Here is an 18,667-nt window from a genome sequence, read left to right on the forward strand (position 1 = left end):
TTCAATCTGTGGGTGCTGCAAGCAGCACATCCTTCTGCAGTTTTAGTGCAATGGCACCTACATTCTGAAACTCCCCGCTTACTGATACCAGGCAGGAGCCTTCACTTAGCACTTTGCTTAAAACATTTCTCTTTGGAGAAGCCTATCTTGACACACAGAGGCTGATATTTTTTAAATCTCTTTTTAATTTTAATTTTAAATATCTACAGATGCTTTTGATCGTTTCTAACGGCTCCTACTGCTTCTTTGAATACTTTTAACTGAGGTTTAACTACTGCAAGCAAGCGGTATATAAATAAATAAAACAACTGACAAAACAAAAGGTGCCTTTTCCTAAGATTAAGCAGCCTACACAACCGAAAGTCTAGGAGGAAGGGCTATAACGTCCTCCGATTCTAAAGCATCGGGCAGCCCCCACCCCCCTTTCACTTAACGCACATCATGCAAGTGCGCCACAAACGGAGATGCCCTTACCTGCCAAGGATCTCCCCCGATTCCCATTCTCCGGGATGGCGCGGTGCTATTTCTTCCTGCGAGCTCTACAAAAGGGAGCGGGAGCGCAGCTCTCGCCCCTCAGCAGGGAAGCCCCATTCCTTGCCCAGCTGCTTAAGCTCGCTTGCCTGACCTGGCAGAGTTGTCGCCCAGGCACCCCACCGCCCCGGAATGGAAGCTCAGGGTCGCTTTCGGGACGCGGCTCTTCTTCCGGGAGCCTCGTCAGTCCCCCGGGAGCGCCTCCCTCGGCGAGGGTGAGGCTCCTGCAGCTCCCGCAGCGGCCAGCTCCCGGGGTCAGGTTGCAGCCAGGCACGCGCCGCCCGGGCCCGAGAAATAGTTCCTCCTCTTTATTAGACTGGTTACGGGGCCGGCGAAATCCCGAAGACAACCCGCCTCTTATTGCAAGCAGGTCTGCGAAGATATATATATGTGTGTGTGACAGCAAAGACGTGAGCCGCAAAAAATAATAATATTTACATTGCTCTTCCGGTAAAAGGAGGTGGGGGGAATGCGAGAGGGAGGAGGAGGGTTTCATTTTGCGCCTGCGTGTTATGTAACACAGTGGGTGCATTCTGCCCGTTCTGTTTGGCTTTTAAATGAAGCCTCTTTGTAAGCCTGTCAGGACTTTCTCGCAAGCTGTTTTGCTGTTGCGCAAGGGAGCCGGACGCGGGGCAGAGCTGGGCTGAGCTTTTACGCGCGCTCTCTGCTAAGATGCTCAGCCTTGCTGCATTGGAAGTTCCTGGACTGCTAATAAATCGTGTAATGGTACAGTTGGAAGTGACCTCGAGGGTCATCTAATCCAGTACCCTGCAATGCAGGAATCTCAGCGGCAGCTATCCAACCTCTGCTTAAAAACCCCCACAACCTCCGAAGGGAGACCGTTCCACCGTCGAAGCTCTTAACTGATGTTCCGTCAATCTCCTTTCTTGTAACTTGAACCCACTGGTTCGGGTTCTACCCTCCAGAAAACAAGCTTGCTCCATCTTCCATATGACAGCCCCTAGATATTTGAAGATGGCTATCATATCTCCTCTCAGCCTCCTATATTTCACAGGCTAAACACACCCAAACTGTTCCTCATAAGGCTTATGTTCAAGACCCTTTATCATCTTGGTCACCCTCCTCTGCACATTCCTGCTTGCCAATATCCTTCTTAAATTGTGTTGCCCAGAGCTGGACACAGGCAGAATAGAGTGATGCTATGACTTCCCTTGATCATGACACTACGCTTCTGTTGATGCAGCCTAGAAGAGCATTAGCCTTTTTTGCTGCTGCATTGCCTTATACTCATGTTAAGCTCGTATTCCACCAAGACCTCTGGATTCTTTTCACAGGTTTCCCCTCCCTATCTTAGATTTGCACATCTGGTTCTTCCTTCCTAAATGTAGAACCTTACATTGCCCCTATTGAAATTCATTTTGTTGGTTGGGGCTCAGTTCTCCAATCTGCTAACGTCATGCGGAATCCTAATTGTCTTCAGCAGAACCTATCCTGATGACACCACCTGTGCAACAAGTAGTTTACTTCCAGAGCAATTCTCAATGTTACTTCCAAATTGTACAATTTAAATACAGGTAAAGGGTATAAAACTGATTTTTGGGAGGGTTTTCCAGACACTGTACTGTGGCATTTTGTGGAACCTGCATCACCTAGTATGCCAGTATTTACACACATTTAAATAAGTTCAAAAGAAAAGCATGGGGTGGGTGAATGTCACTTGCTTATTGGGGAATAATGTGTTAGTTGTTGCAAAAAGAAATAGCCATGTGGCACCTTAAAGACTAACAGCCTTATAATGCTATAATTATGATTATGGCATAATGTTTCTTAGGCTAGACATAACTGGCAGAAATACGTATTTGTTTATTTCTCTCCTGCCACTGAAGATTAAAAATTAAAAGCGTAAGCAAAATTTCATTTTTTAAAAAAACAACCCAGCAAAATCTACTAGCCAGCTAACAGAATTATTTACTAAAAAAATGTAATTACAAGACATTTGCTGGTTTCATTATCTTTGTACAGGTTACGTGTCAAGAATGCATCTGTCAAGAATTTGCAGCTAAGGATAAACAGTTCTATTACTCATAACGAAAGTGTTCCAAGCATAAAATCAGCATTCATTCTAGAAGGTTAAAGGAGAGGCCTGTGATGCTATGCTAATTGTTAATGAGTGATATTAACGCGGTAAAATGAGGATGCACCTTTTGGAGCTTCCCTGACCATTGGCTCCAAGCTCCATGACCATCACCTGTCAGTTAACATATTTGAGGAGGTTGCAAAATAGAACTGCCTTTTTGATTATCAGATATCCAAGGCACTTGGCCACTTTTGACTTTGATGAAAGCTATGTGTGTGCTAAACTGCACTTTACAGAGATGTATTAAGAGCATGCAGGACTGGTATAGCCCACTTGTGAAAGACTGCTTGTCAAAATGTCCCTTGATTCCCCAAACTGATTCCAACCATGAATGGTTTGTGTGCACATATATCTGCTGCTGGAAAACATCCCTGGCAGAAGTGGATATGCATAACTGTTAGGCCTAAGCAGGGATGAATAGTTAATAGTGTTTGCTGAAGGACTTGCGGTGATATAAAGGAACTACAAATCCCTCCCCGAAGCAATGCTTTAGGGGCAACAGGAAGATTATCCCTTCCCTTCCCCTCTGAAGCAGTCCTTCAGGAGAATCCCTTCCCTTCCCCTCTGAAGCAGTCCTTCAGGAGAAGGAGATGGATCATATATATATGATGCTGACCTTGAAAGCCCTAAACGGCCTCGGCCCAGTATACCTGAAGGAGCATCTCTACCCCCATCGTTCTGCCCAGACACTGAGGTCCAGTGCTAAGGGCCTTCTGGCGGTTCCCTCACTGCGAGAAGCCAAGTTAGAGGGAACCAGGCAGAGGGCCTTCTTGGTAGTGGCACCCGCCCTGTGGAACGCTCTCCCACCAGATGTCAAAGAGAAAAACAACTACCAGACTTTTAGAAGACATCTGAAGGCAGTCCTGTTTAGGGAAGCTTTTAATGTTTAATAGTTTATTGTATTTTAATCTTTGTTGGAAGCCGCCCAGAGTGGCTAGGGAAACCCACCCAGATGGGCGGGGTATAAATAATAAATTACACTGGACAACAATTTTTTACTTTTTGAATGTTGTCTAGATTTCTACAACTGATTTAGGGTATTTTTGCACTGCTGAATCAGGAAATGGCATCCGTTTCTCTCCATCAGGTCAGGTTTACTGTAAACTGAATGGTGGGCATTGATAAAGGTAAGTACACGTAAATTGCATGTTGCTTCACCATTTTTCAAACTTCAGGGCTTGAACTTCCGTTTCTTGGAACTCCTGGAATGCTCAGCGGCAGGGAGGTCTCTCTTCAGAGTCCAACAGTAGTCAGCCATCATGACTGCGTCCCAGCGACCCTGATACCTGGTCTCCATCTCTTTCATGTCCTGATGGAATCTCTCCCCCTGCTCGTCACTCACTGAACCCAGGTTCTCAGGAAACCGGTCCATATGTGAAAATAGGTAGTGCATCTTGATGCTCATGTTGCAGCCCAGGTTTCTGAAAGCAGTCAGCATGTTGTTGACAAGTTCTGCGTAGTTTCTGGCCTTATTGTTGCCAAGAAAGTTCTTCACTACCAGAACAAATGCCTTCCACGCTTCCAGTTCCACTTCGTTCATTGAGTTTCCAAACTCTGGATCTCTGATGAGCTGATGGATCTGAGGACCGTCAAAGATGCCAGCTTTCAACTTCTCCATGGTCAATCCTGGAAAAGCCTGGCACAAGTAAGTGAAGCAGTCACCATCCTTGTTCAGAGCCTTGGTGAACTGCTTGATTAAACCGAGCTTGATGTGCAGCGGTGGGAAGAGTATTCTGTCTCTGTCCACCAGAGGGTCGTTGATGATGTTCCTTTTTTTGCAAGCCACCAATTCCTCCCGCACAGGCCAGTCCTTCTTCGTGCACGGTCCCTACTATCCCACATGCACAGAAAACATGGGTACTTGGTGAAGCCAGACTGTTGTCCCAACAAAAAATTCACCATCTTCAGGTCAACACAAATAAACCACTTATGCTGATCATAACCAATTTTCTTCAGCACATACTTCACCGCTTCATAGTTCTCCTTCAGTGTACTCGAGTGAGCCAGGGGTATAGAGGCAAACTGGTTGCCGTTGTGTAGAAGAACACATTTCAGTGATCGCTTGCTGCTGTCAATGAACAGTCTCCAATCTTTGGGTTTGTACTGTGGCACTCCAAGCTTGAGCAGAAGCTGCGCAATATCTGCACAGTACACCAAGTCCTTCTCTTCCGAGAAAAAACGGAGGTACTCTTGATGCCTTCTGCGGAAGAAGCTGATGCGAGCACTGTCAGAGAAGAGGTTTTCTTCCTTCAGTCTGGATGCCAACAGTTCGGCAGAGTCCTTTGACAAGCTGAGGTCGTGAACTAGATCATTCAACTCCTTTTGGGAAAATGGATGTGGAGCATCATCTTCAAGAACCACTTCTTCTTCTTCATGTCCTTCAACACTGGAGGCATCTTCATCACTAATGTCAGGAAGTTCTCCAAAGATAGGCACTGGAATTTCATCACAATGAGCTACAGGACGACGTGCTGATCGAAGATCAGGATACTTCGTGGGGCGGTTGCCCCATTAACTTAGTTTTGATCCCCCAACTTTATGCTTTGCTGGACCAATTTATGGAAGATTTTGAGGTTTTATGACTTCAAACTGATCCCTTTTCGACATAATCACCCAGAACTATCGGACCTGAATACTTCTTGTCATTAAAATAATCATTTCCAATCAAAACAATTATTCGACATGGCATTTTACCCCCACCAACTTGTTCTAAAATGCTCCACACAAGCGTACATGTGAACAAAAACGTAAAAAAATGACATGTGGCCATAGCTCAAAAACTTGACCTGATTGAGCAAAACCAATGTGATTTTTGGATTCAGCGCATCAGATTCATCCTAAATCAACTGAAAAAACGCAGACAACAAATTTGTTGTTGACCAGTGTTATTATTATGATTATATCCCTAGTAAATGACATGGTGTCACCAATGCTTGAATAATTTGTTTCAAGCCCAAACACCTGTGAGTGGTTTTCTTTTAACATGACATCACCATTCTGGGGAGAAAAAGTGGTAGATTTTCCTCTAACCATCTTTAAATTCGTGGTTTTTAAAAAAATTCCCAATAGGCTTTCATGTGTTCTTAAACTGTGATGAGCAAGCTCACCAACAGAAGTCATACTTGCAATCTAATGTCTTCCCAACTTGTATATGACCATTTTAAATTATTTCACAGACACATTTTTGTATATACTTACACAAGTATTCGAGGATAACTGAAATAATTCACTTCATATAAATTTATAATTACAATAAGGCTTCAAACTCTGCACAACTATTTTTTTTTCTATACAAAGGAATATTAAACTTAATTTACAAGAAATAAATATAAAGGATAATCAAAGGTAGTTGTTGTTTTGTCTATATACAATACTATACCTGTGACTACATCCTATTAAAAGATGCAGACATCACATATTACTATGTAGGCAAACCTACACACAAATCTAGGAGTAAGTTCCTTTGAACTCAATGGAACTTATTTCTGAACAGACATGTAAAGGATCTCGCTGTTAAGCATCTTTTTCAGTTTCGCATCTAATTATCTATAGTAATACAACATTACTGTACAATGTTTCGAGTTACTCATAACTGTAAGTTGAACTTGTAAAAGGAACTTGTAACATCCACTGTTAAAAAACCCCCACACAATTTAGCTTGTAGTGTTTTCCAGTCACGATGCTACGTCTAACGTACCTTGTCAATTAATTTCACCGACGTTAAAAGAAAAAAAACAATACAAACGCTTTCGATCATCGGAGGCTGCCTTGAAGCTTTGCTATTATATATTAAATAATGTCCTTTTCTGGGGCGTGGGGGTGGGTAGTCTTCTCACATTATGTAAAACGGTTAAAATAAACCTATATGTCGCTGTGTGAAACAATAGCAACTTTTAATAATGTCACATCGGTTCAATAAAGTGCAGGCTCCCTCTCTTTGAAGTCCTTCTAAGTGAAATGCAAGATTTCTTAGGGCCTGTGTCATGGTTCTCTTGAAATATGAGCTGTTTCCCTGAAAAGTCAGGAAGTCGCACATCGCCATTCTGCACGTTGAAAGAAACGCCGTTCCTCTCACTGGAGACATTGCCTGAAATGTTTATTAGAAAAAAGTTTGTTAGAAGTCGAGCCAGTTGACTGGTTCAATATAGAAGCTGAGTATCTCAGTCCTGTATACATACCATTCCCATTTGCTTGCGCTGAGTAATCATTATTCATTAGCATTGAGGTGGAATTGGTGGAGTTACTGTTGGATTGCAAAGAATGGGAGGAAGTGGATACTGCCTGGTTAACATTCTGCTTCTTTAATCCATTTGTAGCAGTTCTACTCCAATCTACAGCAAAATAAGGATTACAAAAGAATGATTATGTATGTTAAAGCTCCATTCAAAAGACAATTAATAAGGTAATTTAAACCTCATATCTATAAATCCCCTATTCCCCCCCAATGGTTTTATAACTATAGATTTTGCCAATACTTTACATTTTTATATTGTTGTTTTATCCTTGGTAATTTAGAAAATGTTGACTATCCAATTTCTCTTAATACCAAAGTTCTCTAATTTCACTAATAACAAAAACTCGGTTTCATAAAATTGATTTTTTATCTGCTTCAAATAGCATGCCAGCTTGCGCTTTGATAAACACTGCAGAACAGTTTCTGCTGATTGCGTAATTACAGAGTTAGAAACAGTATATAAATTACACTAACAAACCTATATAGGGTCTGAAAATGGTTTGTTTGACATTGGTAAATTTATTTGGCAACAGTGAAAAATATAAATTCCTGAGCTCAGAGTTCATGCAAGGGTGTCTTCCCAGTCCCTTCTCTGCACAGCACAGTCCTGTCCCCCCCCCCAGGGGACCATTTGTAACAGTCTGGGATCTGCTTTGTAAGCATTTTCTGCTTACAAAGATACATAGAATCTGAGAATCTGAGAACTGTAGAGTTGGGGGTCATCTAGTCCAACCCCCGGTAGTGCAGGAATCTTTCGCACCATGTGAACCCTGGACCCTGAGATTAAGAGCCTCATGCTCTACCAACTGAGCTATCCCAGCACCTTTAGATTCAACTCACTGTGACTACACACATTTTAACATTTAAAAAAACCAAACATATTTACCAGAATTTTCAGCCAGTCTGTACTTTCCACAACACAGATACCTTCTCCACTGCTTGCGGACATTCTCCTTCGCTACACAGTAGAAAATAAAAATGAAAAAACCTGCAAAAAAAGAATGTGTTAAAGTTTAAGGGACGCACTGGATTTACCTGGTTTTTTAATTATTTATAAAACTGCTAGATCATCAAAGAGCAGGATTCAACTGATCCTATTGCAATAATAATAATAATAATAATAATAATAATATTAATAATATTATTATTATTAATAATAATAATAATAATAATAATAATAATAATAATAATAATAATAATTTATTATTTATACCCCGCCCATCTGGCTGAGTTTCCCCAGCCACTCTGGGCGGCTCCCAATCAAGTGTTAAAAACAGTACAGCGTTACATATTAAAAACTTCCCTGAACAGGGCTGCCTTAAGATGTCTTCCGAATGTCAGGTAGTTGTTTATCTCTTTGACATCTGATGGGAGGGCGTTCCACAGGGCGGGCGCCACTACAGAGAAGGCCCTCTGCCTGGTTCCCTGTAGCCTCACTTCTCGCAATGAGGGAACCGCCAGAAGGCCCTCAGTGGGACCAAAGGATTGCATCCAGATAGTGCTTTGTGTGCATTGTACAGAGTGCTATAAGTATTCTGTTAATTATGTCTTAATACGATCTACTTTAAAAAAAATAACCAAGAACATACCTTGCAAGGTGTTAAAGATGGCAAAGAGATACATAAATGCAAGATTTACAGGACCCCATGCAAAAAAGGCAAATCCCCAAGTAATTCCCAGTAGGAACGTGAGGCCAGCAACACTCCTGAGATCTTGGATGCTGGTTTTTCGCTGGGCACCAAGTTGCTTCTTCTTTTTGATTCGGCAAAGCTGAATCAGCACTACTATGAACATGCTGATATTCAACAAGAATATTGTGCAGAAGTATCCCACAACCGTGATGTAAAACACAATATCATTTTTAATCCAGCAACTAAAAAAAAAAATACAAAACGGGACATAAAAAGTGACAGTCAGTTCCATAAACATTTTGAAAATGAAAAGCTCTAAACTGAGAAAGTCACATGACTAGTTCCACGTACAGTAAAGCCCTTTCTCGCCCGCCCCCCCGGCAGAACAGCATCCCATCATGCAACAGAATAAAAAAAAATGGCCATGTAGTCTGCAGTTTTGATGAGACCGCTACACATCTACCTTACTTGCAACTGAAGTTCATAACCAGGCCACAAACTATCTTTACAGATTAAATATATATATATATATATATATTTAATCAGATTTTCACTTGGTTTAAATTTTTAACTTTTTCCATCAATGCAATCAAGTGCATTCAAAAGGATATATCACACCTAAAGTAACACAATGAAATATCTTGTTTCTTTATCTTCAGGGCACAATCATGTTTTAAATTTATGCTTTTAATTTTACATCCGTATTTTATATCATTTCTTTTTCTTCCATCATTCCAGAGATATGTATGGTACTAACTCAGTCACACATATGGCATAGGACCTTAAGAATGATTATTAAGAGGAGCAAAAATCATCCCTGTATGATTTGTACTTAAGCAACTTCATACTTTCAGCATATGGTGGTTGTTGCTGACTTACAATTCATCATTTGAGTCATTGGGAAACTTTCCATAAAAGCCAAGTCCATAGTTATCTCGAGATATTATCAGTACAATGGCTACTACAATTGCCGGTACCCCTGAAAGATAAAAAGGCATTAGGTATATGGAAAATATAGCAAAAACATACTTAGGTTGTTGGAGAGGTGGCAATGAGAACAACTGTATAGAAACAACAGTAAAACATGTATTTAGGATGAAATACAATGTCGTGGGAGCAGACTTTGCTTGCAGAAAGGACTGGAATGGTTCCTTCCACTGCACAGCCCTGCATGTCGCTCCTCAAATCTACTCTAGATGATGCTCTGACCTTCCTGAGCAGATTTTGGGGACCTGCAGGGAGGAATGCAGGGGGCTAGGAATTTGAAGACACATCGTGCTGGTGGATGGGCACTACTTGATATTACAAATATTCAGAGCAATACTTATACATTTATAATCTTTACAACTGCACTATGTAGTATAGCATGTTTCCTAGAAGGAGTTGAAATCCCACAGATTAGCGTACTCGAAAGCAGTCTGCTGACATTACTGTCAGAAGAAAAACACATGACTACATATATGTATAAACAAATCTTTTTTTCTGAGAGCTCAGACAGATCTGTTTCAGCAGCACTCCTTGCCTTTGGAATGCTACCATTGCTATCATTTCAGCCAGGGGTAGGTAAGCTATTGCAATGCTGCTTGGAAACTGAAGGAAGCGATCGCAGGCAGCAACACATTGCATTTGTACCTATGCAATGCTCTTGTTCACTATTGCAAGCCATAACATCCTGGTTCCCTCTGAATATTAATTGCTGAATAAGTTTCCAAGAAATTGTGCCTGACTTTTTTTTTATAAAAAAAAGACAAGTATTATGAGCTGCAAAAAATTGTATAATGATCCTATTATTTTAAAATTCACTAAGCATACATGACAATATATTACTTTATCCTTACAACAATAATAATAATAATAATAATAATTTATTATTTATACCCCGCCCATCTGGCTGGGCCTCCCCAGCCACTCTGGGCGGCTTCCATAAAAACCAGAAATACAGTAAAATGTCACACGTTAAAAACTTCCCTGAACAGGGCTGCCTTAAGATGTCTCCTGAATGTCAGGTAGTTGTTTATCGCTTTGACATCTGCTGGAAGGGCGTTCCACAGGGCGGGCGCCACTACCGAGAAGGCCCTCTGCCTGGTTCCCTGTAGCTTTGCTTCTCGCAGTGAGGGAACCGCCAGAAGGCCCTCGGCGCTGGACCTCAGCGTCCGGGCAGACTGATGGGGGTGGAGACGCTCCTTCAGGTATACTGGACCGAGGCCGTTTAGGGCTTTAAAGGTCAGCACCAACACTTTGAATTGTGCTCGGAAACGTACTGGGAGCCAATGCAGGTCTTTCAAGACCGGTGTTATATGGTCTCGGCGGCCGCTCCCAGTCACCAGTCTAGCTGCCGCATTCTGGATTAGTTGTAGTTTCCGCGTCACCTTCAAAGGTAGCCCCACGTAGAGCGCATTGCAGTAGTCCAAGCGGGAGATAACCAGAGCATGCACCACTCTGGCGAGACAGTCCGCAGGCAGATAGGGTCTCAGCCTACGTACCAGATGGAGTTGGTAAACAGCTGCCCTGGACACAGATTTGACCTGTGCCTCCATGGACAGCTGTGAGTCCAAAATGACTCCCAGGCTGCGCACCTGGTCCTTCAGGGGCACAGTTACCCCATTCAGGACCAGGGAATCCTCCACACCTGCCCGCCTCCTGTCCCCCAAAAACAGTACTTCTGTCTTGTCAGGATTCAACCTCAATCTGTTAGCCGCCATCCATCCTCCAACCGCCTCCAGACACTCACACAGGACCTTCACCGCCTTCACTGGTTCTGATTTAAAAGAGAGGTAGAGCTGGGTGTCATCCGCATACTGATGAACACCCAGCCCAAACCTCCTGATGATCTCTCCCAGCGGCTTCATATAGATGTTAAAAAGCATGGGGGAGAGGACAGAACCCTGAGGCACCCCACAAGTGAGGGCCCAAGGGTCTGAACACTCATCCCCCACCACCACTTTCTGAACACGGCCCAGGAGGAAGGAGCGGAACCACTGTATAACAGTGCCCCCAGCTCCCAGCCCCTCAAGACGGTCCAGAAGGATGCTATGGTCGATGGTATCAAACGCCGCTGAGAGATCCAGCAGAACTAGGAAACAGCTCTCACCTTTGTCCCTAGCCCGCCGGAGATCATCAACCAGTGCGACCAAGGCAGTTTCAGTCCCATGATGAGGCCTGAATCCCGACTGGAAGGGATCCAAATGGTCCGCTTCTTCCAGGCGTGCCTGGAGTTGTTCAGCAACCACTCGCTCAATCACCTTGCCCAGGAATGGAAGATTTGAGACTGGGCGATAGTTGGCCATCGTGGCCGCATCTAAAGATGGTTTTTTAAGAAGCGGTTTAATAACCGCCTCTTTCAGCGGGTCTGGGAAGGCTCCCTCACGGAGGGAAGCATTCACCACCCCACGAAGCCCATCGCCCAGTCCTTCCCGGCTAGCTTTTATAAGCCAGGATGGGCAAGGATCCAGGAGACAGGTGGTTGGTTTCACTCGTCCAAGCAGCCTGTCCACATCCTCGGAGGTAACAGGTTGAAATTGATCCCACTCAACTTGACTAGACAGAACTCTAGCACTCTCCCGCCCCGGCCCTGCTCCCACGGTGGAGTCTACTTCTTCCCGAATCTGGGCGATTTTATCTGCAAAAAACTTTGCAAAATCATTGCAGGAGAACATGTGGCCCGTACTGGGCCCCGATGTTGCAGGTGGTTCCGCTAAATTGTGAACCACCTGAAAAAGTCTCCTGCTGCTGTTTTCTGCAGATGCAATAGAGGCGGTGAAGAAATTCTTCTTCGCCGTCGCTATCGCCACTTGGTAGGCTCGACGTTGAGCTCTAACCTGTGTCCGGTCAGATTCGGAATGAGTTATCCGCCACCGGCGCTCTAGCCGTCTCAACGATTGTTTCATTGCCCTCAGATCCGTGGAAAACCACGGGGCTGTCCGGGCTCCATGCAATCGGAGAGGGCGCTTCGGAGCCAAACAGTCAATAGCCCTGGTTAACTCCACATTCCAGCGGGCCACCAGGGAATCGGCTGAAAGGCCATCAACATGGGATAAAGCATCCCCTACCACTCTCTGGAAACCATTTGGATCCATTAAGTGGCGGGGGCGGACCATCCGAATTGGTCCCACCTCCCTGCAGAGGGGATGGGTCGCAGAGAAGTCCAGTTGCACCAGGAAGTGATCTGACCATGGCACTTCTTTCATTTCGCTTTTACTTAGTGTCAGATCACCAACATCCATAGAGGTAAACACCAGGTCCAAGGCATGTCCACGGCTATGGGTTGGGCCAGACTTATTCAGGGACAGCCCCATGGAGGCCATGCTTTCCACGAAGTCCCGAGCGGCCCCTTGTAAGGTCGTGTCGGCATGGATGTTAAAATCCCCTAGGACGACCAGGCTGGGTGTCTCCAGGAGAACATCCGCCACGACCTGAAGCAGCTCGGGCAGGGAATCCTTGGTGCAGCGGGGAGGTCGGTACACCAAAAGGAATCCTGTACTGCCCCTATTGCCCAACTTCCAGAACATGCACTCAGAAAACTGGGTCTTCCCAATAGGACGCCTGGTGCAAACTAATGACTTCCTTAAAATCACTGCAACCCCCCCTCCCCGCCCACGTGACCTGGGTTGCTGTGCGTAAGAGAAACCTGGTGGACAAGCAGCGGCAAGGACAGGCCCATCTGCTTCATCCAACCAAGTCTCTGTTACACATGCCAGGTCAAATCCTCCATCCATGATCAAGTCATGGATGGCAGTGGTCTTACGAATCATTGACCTGGCATTGCACAGCAGCACCTTCAGGTCACGTGGGTATCCCTTGCTGATTCTAGTATCCATCCGGACAGGACCAGACCCGGAGGCAGGGATAGTCCTCAGACAACGACTAAACCTGCCTCCTCTGTAATGACATGGTCTGGTCTTAGCGTAACTCCTCCTCCTACCCGTGATCACTGAGATCGGTTGTCCCAGTGCATCCCCCCCTGTGGAACATGCCCCAGCCATTTTGTGGGCTGGGGCCCACTCCCCGGCAGCCCTGAACCCTCCCCCTAAAAACAAAATAACACCTTAAACAAACAAACAAAACCAATAAAACAATACAAACAAAAAAAATGTAAAAATTACAAAAACATCAAAATAAAAAAAATAATAATTCCCCAAGCCCAACCAAACATCCATCCCACCCCCACCCCCCACATACAAAAAATCCAAAGAAAATTTTTAAAAACATTTTAAAAACACTCTGTGCCTCTCCGGCAGTAACAACTGTCCTAGTGAGGCCTGTCAGGCCCTACCCTGGGCCAGATGGCAAGTGGCAGGGAGGAGCAGGGCCCTCAGGCACTCACTCAGGGGACTCCTCCTGGGCAGCAGGCAGCAAGCAGCACGCAGTCCTTGTGAGGCTTCAGGCCCCGCCCCAGGCCAGATGGTAAGTGGCAAGAGCAGGGCCCACAAGCACTCACTCAGGGAGTCTTCCTGGGCAGCAGGCAGCAAGCAGACACAGTCCTTATGAGGCCCCAGGCCCCGCCCCAAGCCAGATGGTAGGTGGCAAGAGCAGGGCCCTCAGGCACTCACTCAGGGAGTCTTCCTGGGCAGCAGGCCGCAAGCAGCACGCAGTCCTTGTGAGGCCCCAGGCCCCGCCCCAAGCCAGATGGTAAGTGGCCAAAGCAGGGCCCACAAGCACTCACTCAGGGAGTCTTCCTGGGCAGCAGGCCGCAAGCAGCACGCAGTCCTTGTGAGGCCCCAGGCCCCGCCCCAAGCCAGATGGTAAGTGGCCAAAGCAGGGCCCACAAGCACTCACTCAGGGAGTCTTCCTGGGCAGCAGGCCGCAAGCAGCACGCAGTCCTTATGAGGCCCCAGGCCCCGCCCCAAGCCAGATGGTAAGTGGCCAAAGCAGGGCCCACAAGCACTCACTCAGGGAGTCTTCCTGGGCAGCAGGCCGCAAGCAGCACGCAGTCCTTGTGAGGCCCCAGGCCCCGCCCCAGGCCAGATGGTAAGTGGCAAGAGCAGGGCCCTCAGGCACTCACTCAGGGGAGTCCTCCTGGGCAGCAGGCCGCAAGCAGCACGCAGTCCTTATGAGGCCCCAGGCCCCGCCCCAGGCCAGATGGTAAGTGGCAAGAGCAGGGCCCTCAGGCACTCACTCAGGGGAGTCCTCCTGGGCAGCAGGCCGCAAGCAGCACGCAGTCCTTGTGAGGCCCCAGGCCCCGCCCCAGGCCAGATGGTAAGTGGCAAGAGCAGGGCCCTCAGGCACTCACTCAGGGGAGTCCTCCTGGGCAGCAGGCCGCAAGCAGCACGCAGTCCTTGTGAGGCCCCAGGCCCCGCCCCAGGCCAGATGGTAAGTGGCAAGAGCAGGGCCCTCAGGCACTCACTCAGGGGAGTCCTCCTGGGCAGCAGGCCGCAAGCAGCACGCAGTCCTTGTGAGGCCCCAGGCCCCGCCCCAGGCCAGATGGTAAGTGGCAAAGGCAGGGCCCACAAGCACTCACTCAGGGAGTCTTCCTGGGCAGCAGGCCGCAAGCAGCACGCAGTCCTTGTGAGGCCCCAGGCCCCGCCCCAGGCCAGATGGTAAGTGGCAAGAGCAGGGCCCTCAGGCACTCACTCAGGGGAGTCCTCCTGGGCAGCAGGCCGCAAGCAGCACGCAGTCCTTGTGAGGCCCCAGGCCCCGCCCCAGGCCAGATGGTAAGTGGCAAAGGCAGGGCCCACAAGCACTCACTCAGGGAGTCTTCCTGGGCAGCAGGCCGCAAGCAGCACGCAGTCCTTGTGAGGCCCCAGGCCCCGCCCCAGACCAGATGGTAAGTGGCAAGAGCAGGGCCCTCAGGCACTCACTCAGGGGAGTCCTCCTGGGCAGCAGGCCGCAAGCAGCACGCAGTCCTTGTGAGGCCCCAGGCCCCGCCCCAAGCCAGATGGTAAGTGGCCAAAGCAGGGCCCACAAGCACTCACTCAGGGAGTCTTCCTGGGCAGCAGGCCGCAAGCAGCACGCAGTCCTTATGAGGCCCCAAGCCAGATGGTAAGTGGCAGGGAGGAGCAGGGCCCTCAGGCACTCACTCAGGGGAGTCCTCAACAACATTGACTTCTATTGTGGTTTCATTTCAGTTAAACTGAATCAATTAAATTCTTAATAAAAAAGCTACTGTGTAGTAGGCTAAGTAGAGAGAAAGTGATTTGCCTAAGGCTAGATGCATCTCACAGCTGAAGGCAGTTTGAATCTATGGCTAGATCTACACAGCTATAAAAAACGCTCTGAAAATGCTCTGGGGGAAAAACCATTGTAAAGCTCACAATGGAAAATATCACCGAATTGCAATTTCAGCTCTACAGCACCATCTGGTGTCACAGTGTTATAATGCATTTATAATGTACCGTATTTTTCGCTCTATAACACGCACCCGACCATAACATGCACATAGTTTTTAGAGGAGGAAAATCCGTAGGCATGCCACCCGTAGGCATTCCCTCCATAACACGCACAGACATTTCCCCTTACTTTTTAGGAGGAAAAAAGTGAGTGTTATGGTGCAAAAAATACGGTAATTTGATTAATGTAGCTGAGTTCAACATCTCATGGAAATCTAAATCCTAGTCTAATTCTATCACACTGTCTACTGCAGCACACTGGCTCTGTGTAAAGATCTCCCTTTAGCTAATGACAGTGCAGTCTTATATATGGCTATTGAGAAGTAAAGCCCCACTGCGTTCAATTGCTGTACTCTCAGGTGAGTATGGGATTCCATCCTTCTGAACAAGTTAGAAGGACATATATAGTCTCATTTCAAATATAAATCCAGAAAGAAATACTTACCCCAGCCAACAATGCAGAACTTTAGGATGTATTTCCTAACGTAAGTATTGAACACTTTGACAAGGGCCAGATACATGTGAAAGGCTTCGAGGCCCATCCAAGTGAAAGAAACCAAAAGGAAATAATGAAGAAATACAGCAACTGAGATGCACAGGCCTTCGTTCTTATACAAAGCAATCCAGGAGTTCAGGAGAAAAACCAGGTTCAGCAGAAGCAAAGCAACACACAACTGAATGAGGATTTTAGAAGGATAATCTCTTCGGATTTTCCTATAAAAACAAGTAAATGAACATCGCCTGCATCAATATCAATCACAGTATTCAAGAACAACACAGGTTAGAACACAAAAGGTGGGTTGTAGGGTTAGTTACTGTCAGGGGTTCAGGAGCAGAGGCAAGGGCAAGGGAGGAAACAGAGAGCGAGGGGGAGGAGGCAGAAGAAAAGATGAGTGATGACGACGACCCGAGATCTCCGAGTCTTTCCAGTGAATCGGAAGATTCACAGAAAGGAGCACCAGTGGCCAGGGCAAGGGGGGAGCCTAGGGGGACACCCCAGCAAGATAGAGCCAGAGGGGACTCAGAGGAGAGCAGTTGGAAATCGGGACCAGCGTCACCGCCAGAGAGCAGGGAAGAGGAAGGGAGCCAGGGATCAAGCACTGGCAGCTCACAACAGGGGGGAGGGCATGAGTCAGGAGTGGCCACACCTCCATCGGGGAGCGAAGAAACGGTCAGACGGAAAGTGGAAGGTTGGGCGCGCGCGCCAAGTTCAAATGCACAGGAAAGTGACGCAGTAGGCAGCCCTGAAAGAGAGCCAGGTCCTAAAGCCCGGCGCAAGGAGACAGGAGGGTCCGGGGGGTCGGCGTCAGAAGAATCCAGGAAGGAAGAGACCCCGGGGGGCAGAGGGACCCAGAGGAGAACAGTCAGGCGGAAAAGGTGGAGCAGGGCTAGGATATTAAGTTGGTGCACAAAGGGCGGAGACTCAGACGGAGCTTCGCCGATCTAGCCACTAGACGTAGAGTTGCACGCAGCAGCTTGAGAATGGAAACTGTAACTCAATAAAGACTTTTACTTAATGATCGCTGGCTAGCGTGATCCTCTGTGAGCTAGGATCTGGAAGCAACTCTGACAGTTACGTTTTTGTATGACAACAGGACAAGAACTTAAATTCCAGATCATATCAATTGTTCTCGAGAGCAATATTTTTGGAGTCTAACCAGTCCAACAAGGCATGCCACGTACCGCAAAATTTGTTCAATGCGTTTCTTTGTATCAATGTCAATTACAAAGACAATACAATGTTATTAAAAATATGTGTATTGTTTTATTCAGTATAAGGCAATTTCTATCCCTGACTTCACATAAACAAAACTTTATTATAATCCAAGGCTGTTTTTAATTTTAGCTGTTTCTTTTCTGAAATTTGCTCTCAGCTATAGCAAAATATCAATGTCCTTCAATATAGCATGATATCCTTCAATGTGATTACATCTATGTTTAAGCCACATTAAAGAGGCTCTTCCCTAGTCTGCCTGCCACACAGGGGCTTCAACAGAACCATCTTGCCATGAGGGGAATGAGAAGGAGCTGCAACAGCTTCTTCCAAACAAACCAAACAAACAAGTTGTCTTTTCCTGTAACTTTTTTTTTAAAAAAAATCAGCACTTATTACTGTAATAATCCTATGAAAGGTACTCTGTGAGGTCCACCTGAAAACTGGTATATAAATACCTTGAATAAATAAATAATAGATGCAGTAAATAATAACCATCTTTATGATATGATTAGAATTGAGCAGGTACTTACTCAAATGCAATGTATGTAACAAGAGTAACAGAAAGAAAAATGGCTGAAAGGCCACAGCCTATGTACGTGATGAAAGTTAGAATCAGCCTTTGTGTGGGAGATATAGTAGTGGTGTTTCTTGATAAATCCTGCAAAGGAAATAATAAATGTTTTCTTTTGAAGCATGAGAACAAATTTCATTTACAAGCCACGTTCTGGTTATTCACTGCCGGAACAACCAACGCCTGGATTTCTACAGTAAGGTGGCTCTAGATAAATAATTTCTTTTTAAAATGCTACATGTTATCTATATTTTTACAAAGAAATTATAAAATCCAACTTAATCTACCTTAATCTCTCTTGCTCAGTTCAGGCATAAATATCTGGTTTTATCAAACTGAGATATCTACACAAGCCATGCACCCGTATGCTGTGTCCTTAAGCCACACCTTCATCTTCTCAGCGTACCAGCATCAGTAGACTTCCTAAGTAAATTAACCATAATTTCCAATCACATCCTAATTGGGAAAGAAGTCTTCCATAGAACACTTGGAAAAGGAAGGAAGCAGCAGCAAACAGGTGGAGTATATGGGGACAAAGCTTGTGCATGTCTCAGCTTAAT

General features: G+C 45.9%; 2 protein-coding genes and 1 long non-coding RNA gene across 8 annotated transcripts in view; 1 reads left to right on the plus strand and 2 right to left on the minus strand.

Moving 5' to 3' along the window:
• Positions 1-970, minus strand: part of PHKA2 (phosphorylase kinase regulatory subunit alpha 2) — a 53,469-nt gene extending 52,499 nt beyond the window's left edge. For all 3 annotated transcript variants that reach the window (XM_081199410.1, XM_081199409.1, XM_081199408.1), the window contains exon 1: positions 475-970. The gene's annotated coding sequence lies outside the window, so the exon portion shown is untranslated. The remainder of the gene's footprint in view (positions 1-474) is intronic.
• Positions 971-3,183: 2,213 nt separating this feature from the next.
• Positions 3,184-6,011, plus strand: LOC308589924. The gene is made up of 2 exons (XR_014009559.1): positions 3,184-4,813; positions 5,203-6,011. It is a non-coding gene; the product is annotated as an uncharacterized lncRNA (long non-coding RNA).
• The window catches only part of ADGRG2 (adhesion G protein-coupled receptor G2), a 55,102-nt gene continuing 42,286 nt past the window's right edge, over positions 5,852-18,667 (minus strand). For all 4 annotated transcript variants that reach the window (XM_081199407.1, XM_081199406.1, XM_081199404.1 and 1 more), the window contains 7 exons: positions 18,067-18,194; positions 16,265-16,533; positions 9,374-9,473; positions 8,453-8,736; positions 7,750-7,851; positions 6,808-6,960; positions 5,852-6,716 (listed from right to left, as the gene is read on the minus strand). In XM_081199407.1, the coding sequence (XP_081055533.1) occupies positions 6,532-6,716; positions 6,808-6,960; positions 7,750-7,851; positions 8,453-8,736; positions 9,374-9,473; positions 16,265-16,533; positions 18,067-18,194 (1,221 nt within the window). In that variant the 3' untranslated portion in view covers positions 5,852-6,531. The remainder of the gene's footprint in view (positions 6,717-6,807; positions 6,961-7,749; positions 7,852-8,452; positions 8,737-9,373; positions 9,474-16,264; positions 16,534-18,066; positions 18,195-18,667) is intronic.

The sequence above is a fragment of the Podarcis bocagei genome, assembly GCF_964188305.1.
Source record: "Podarcis bocagei genome assembly, chromosome: 6".
Lineage (NCBI taxonomy): Eukaryota > Metazoa > Chordata > Lepidosauria > Squamata > Lacertidae > Podarcis > Podarcis bocagei.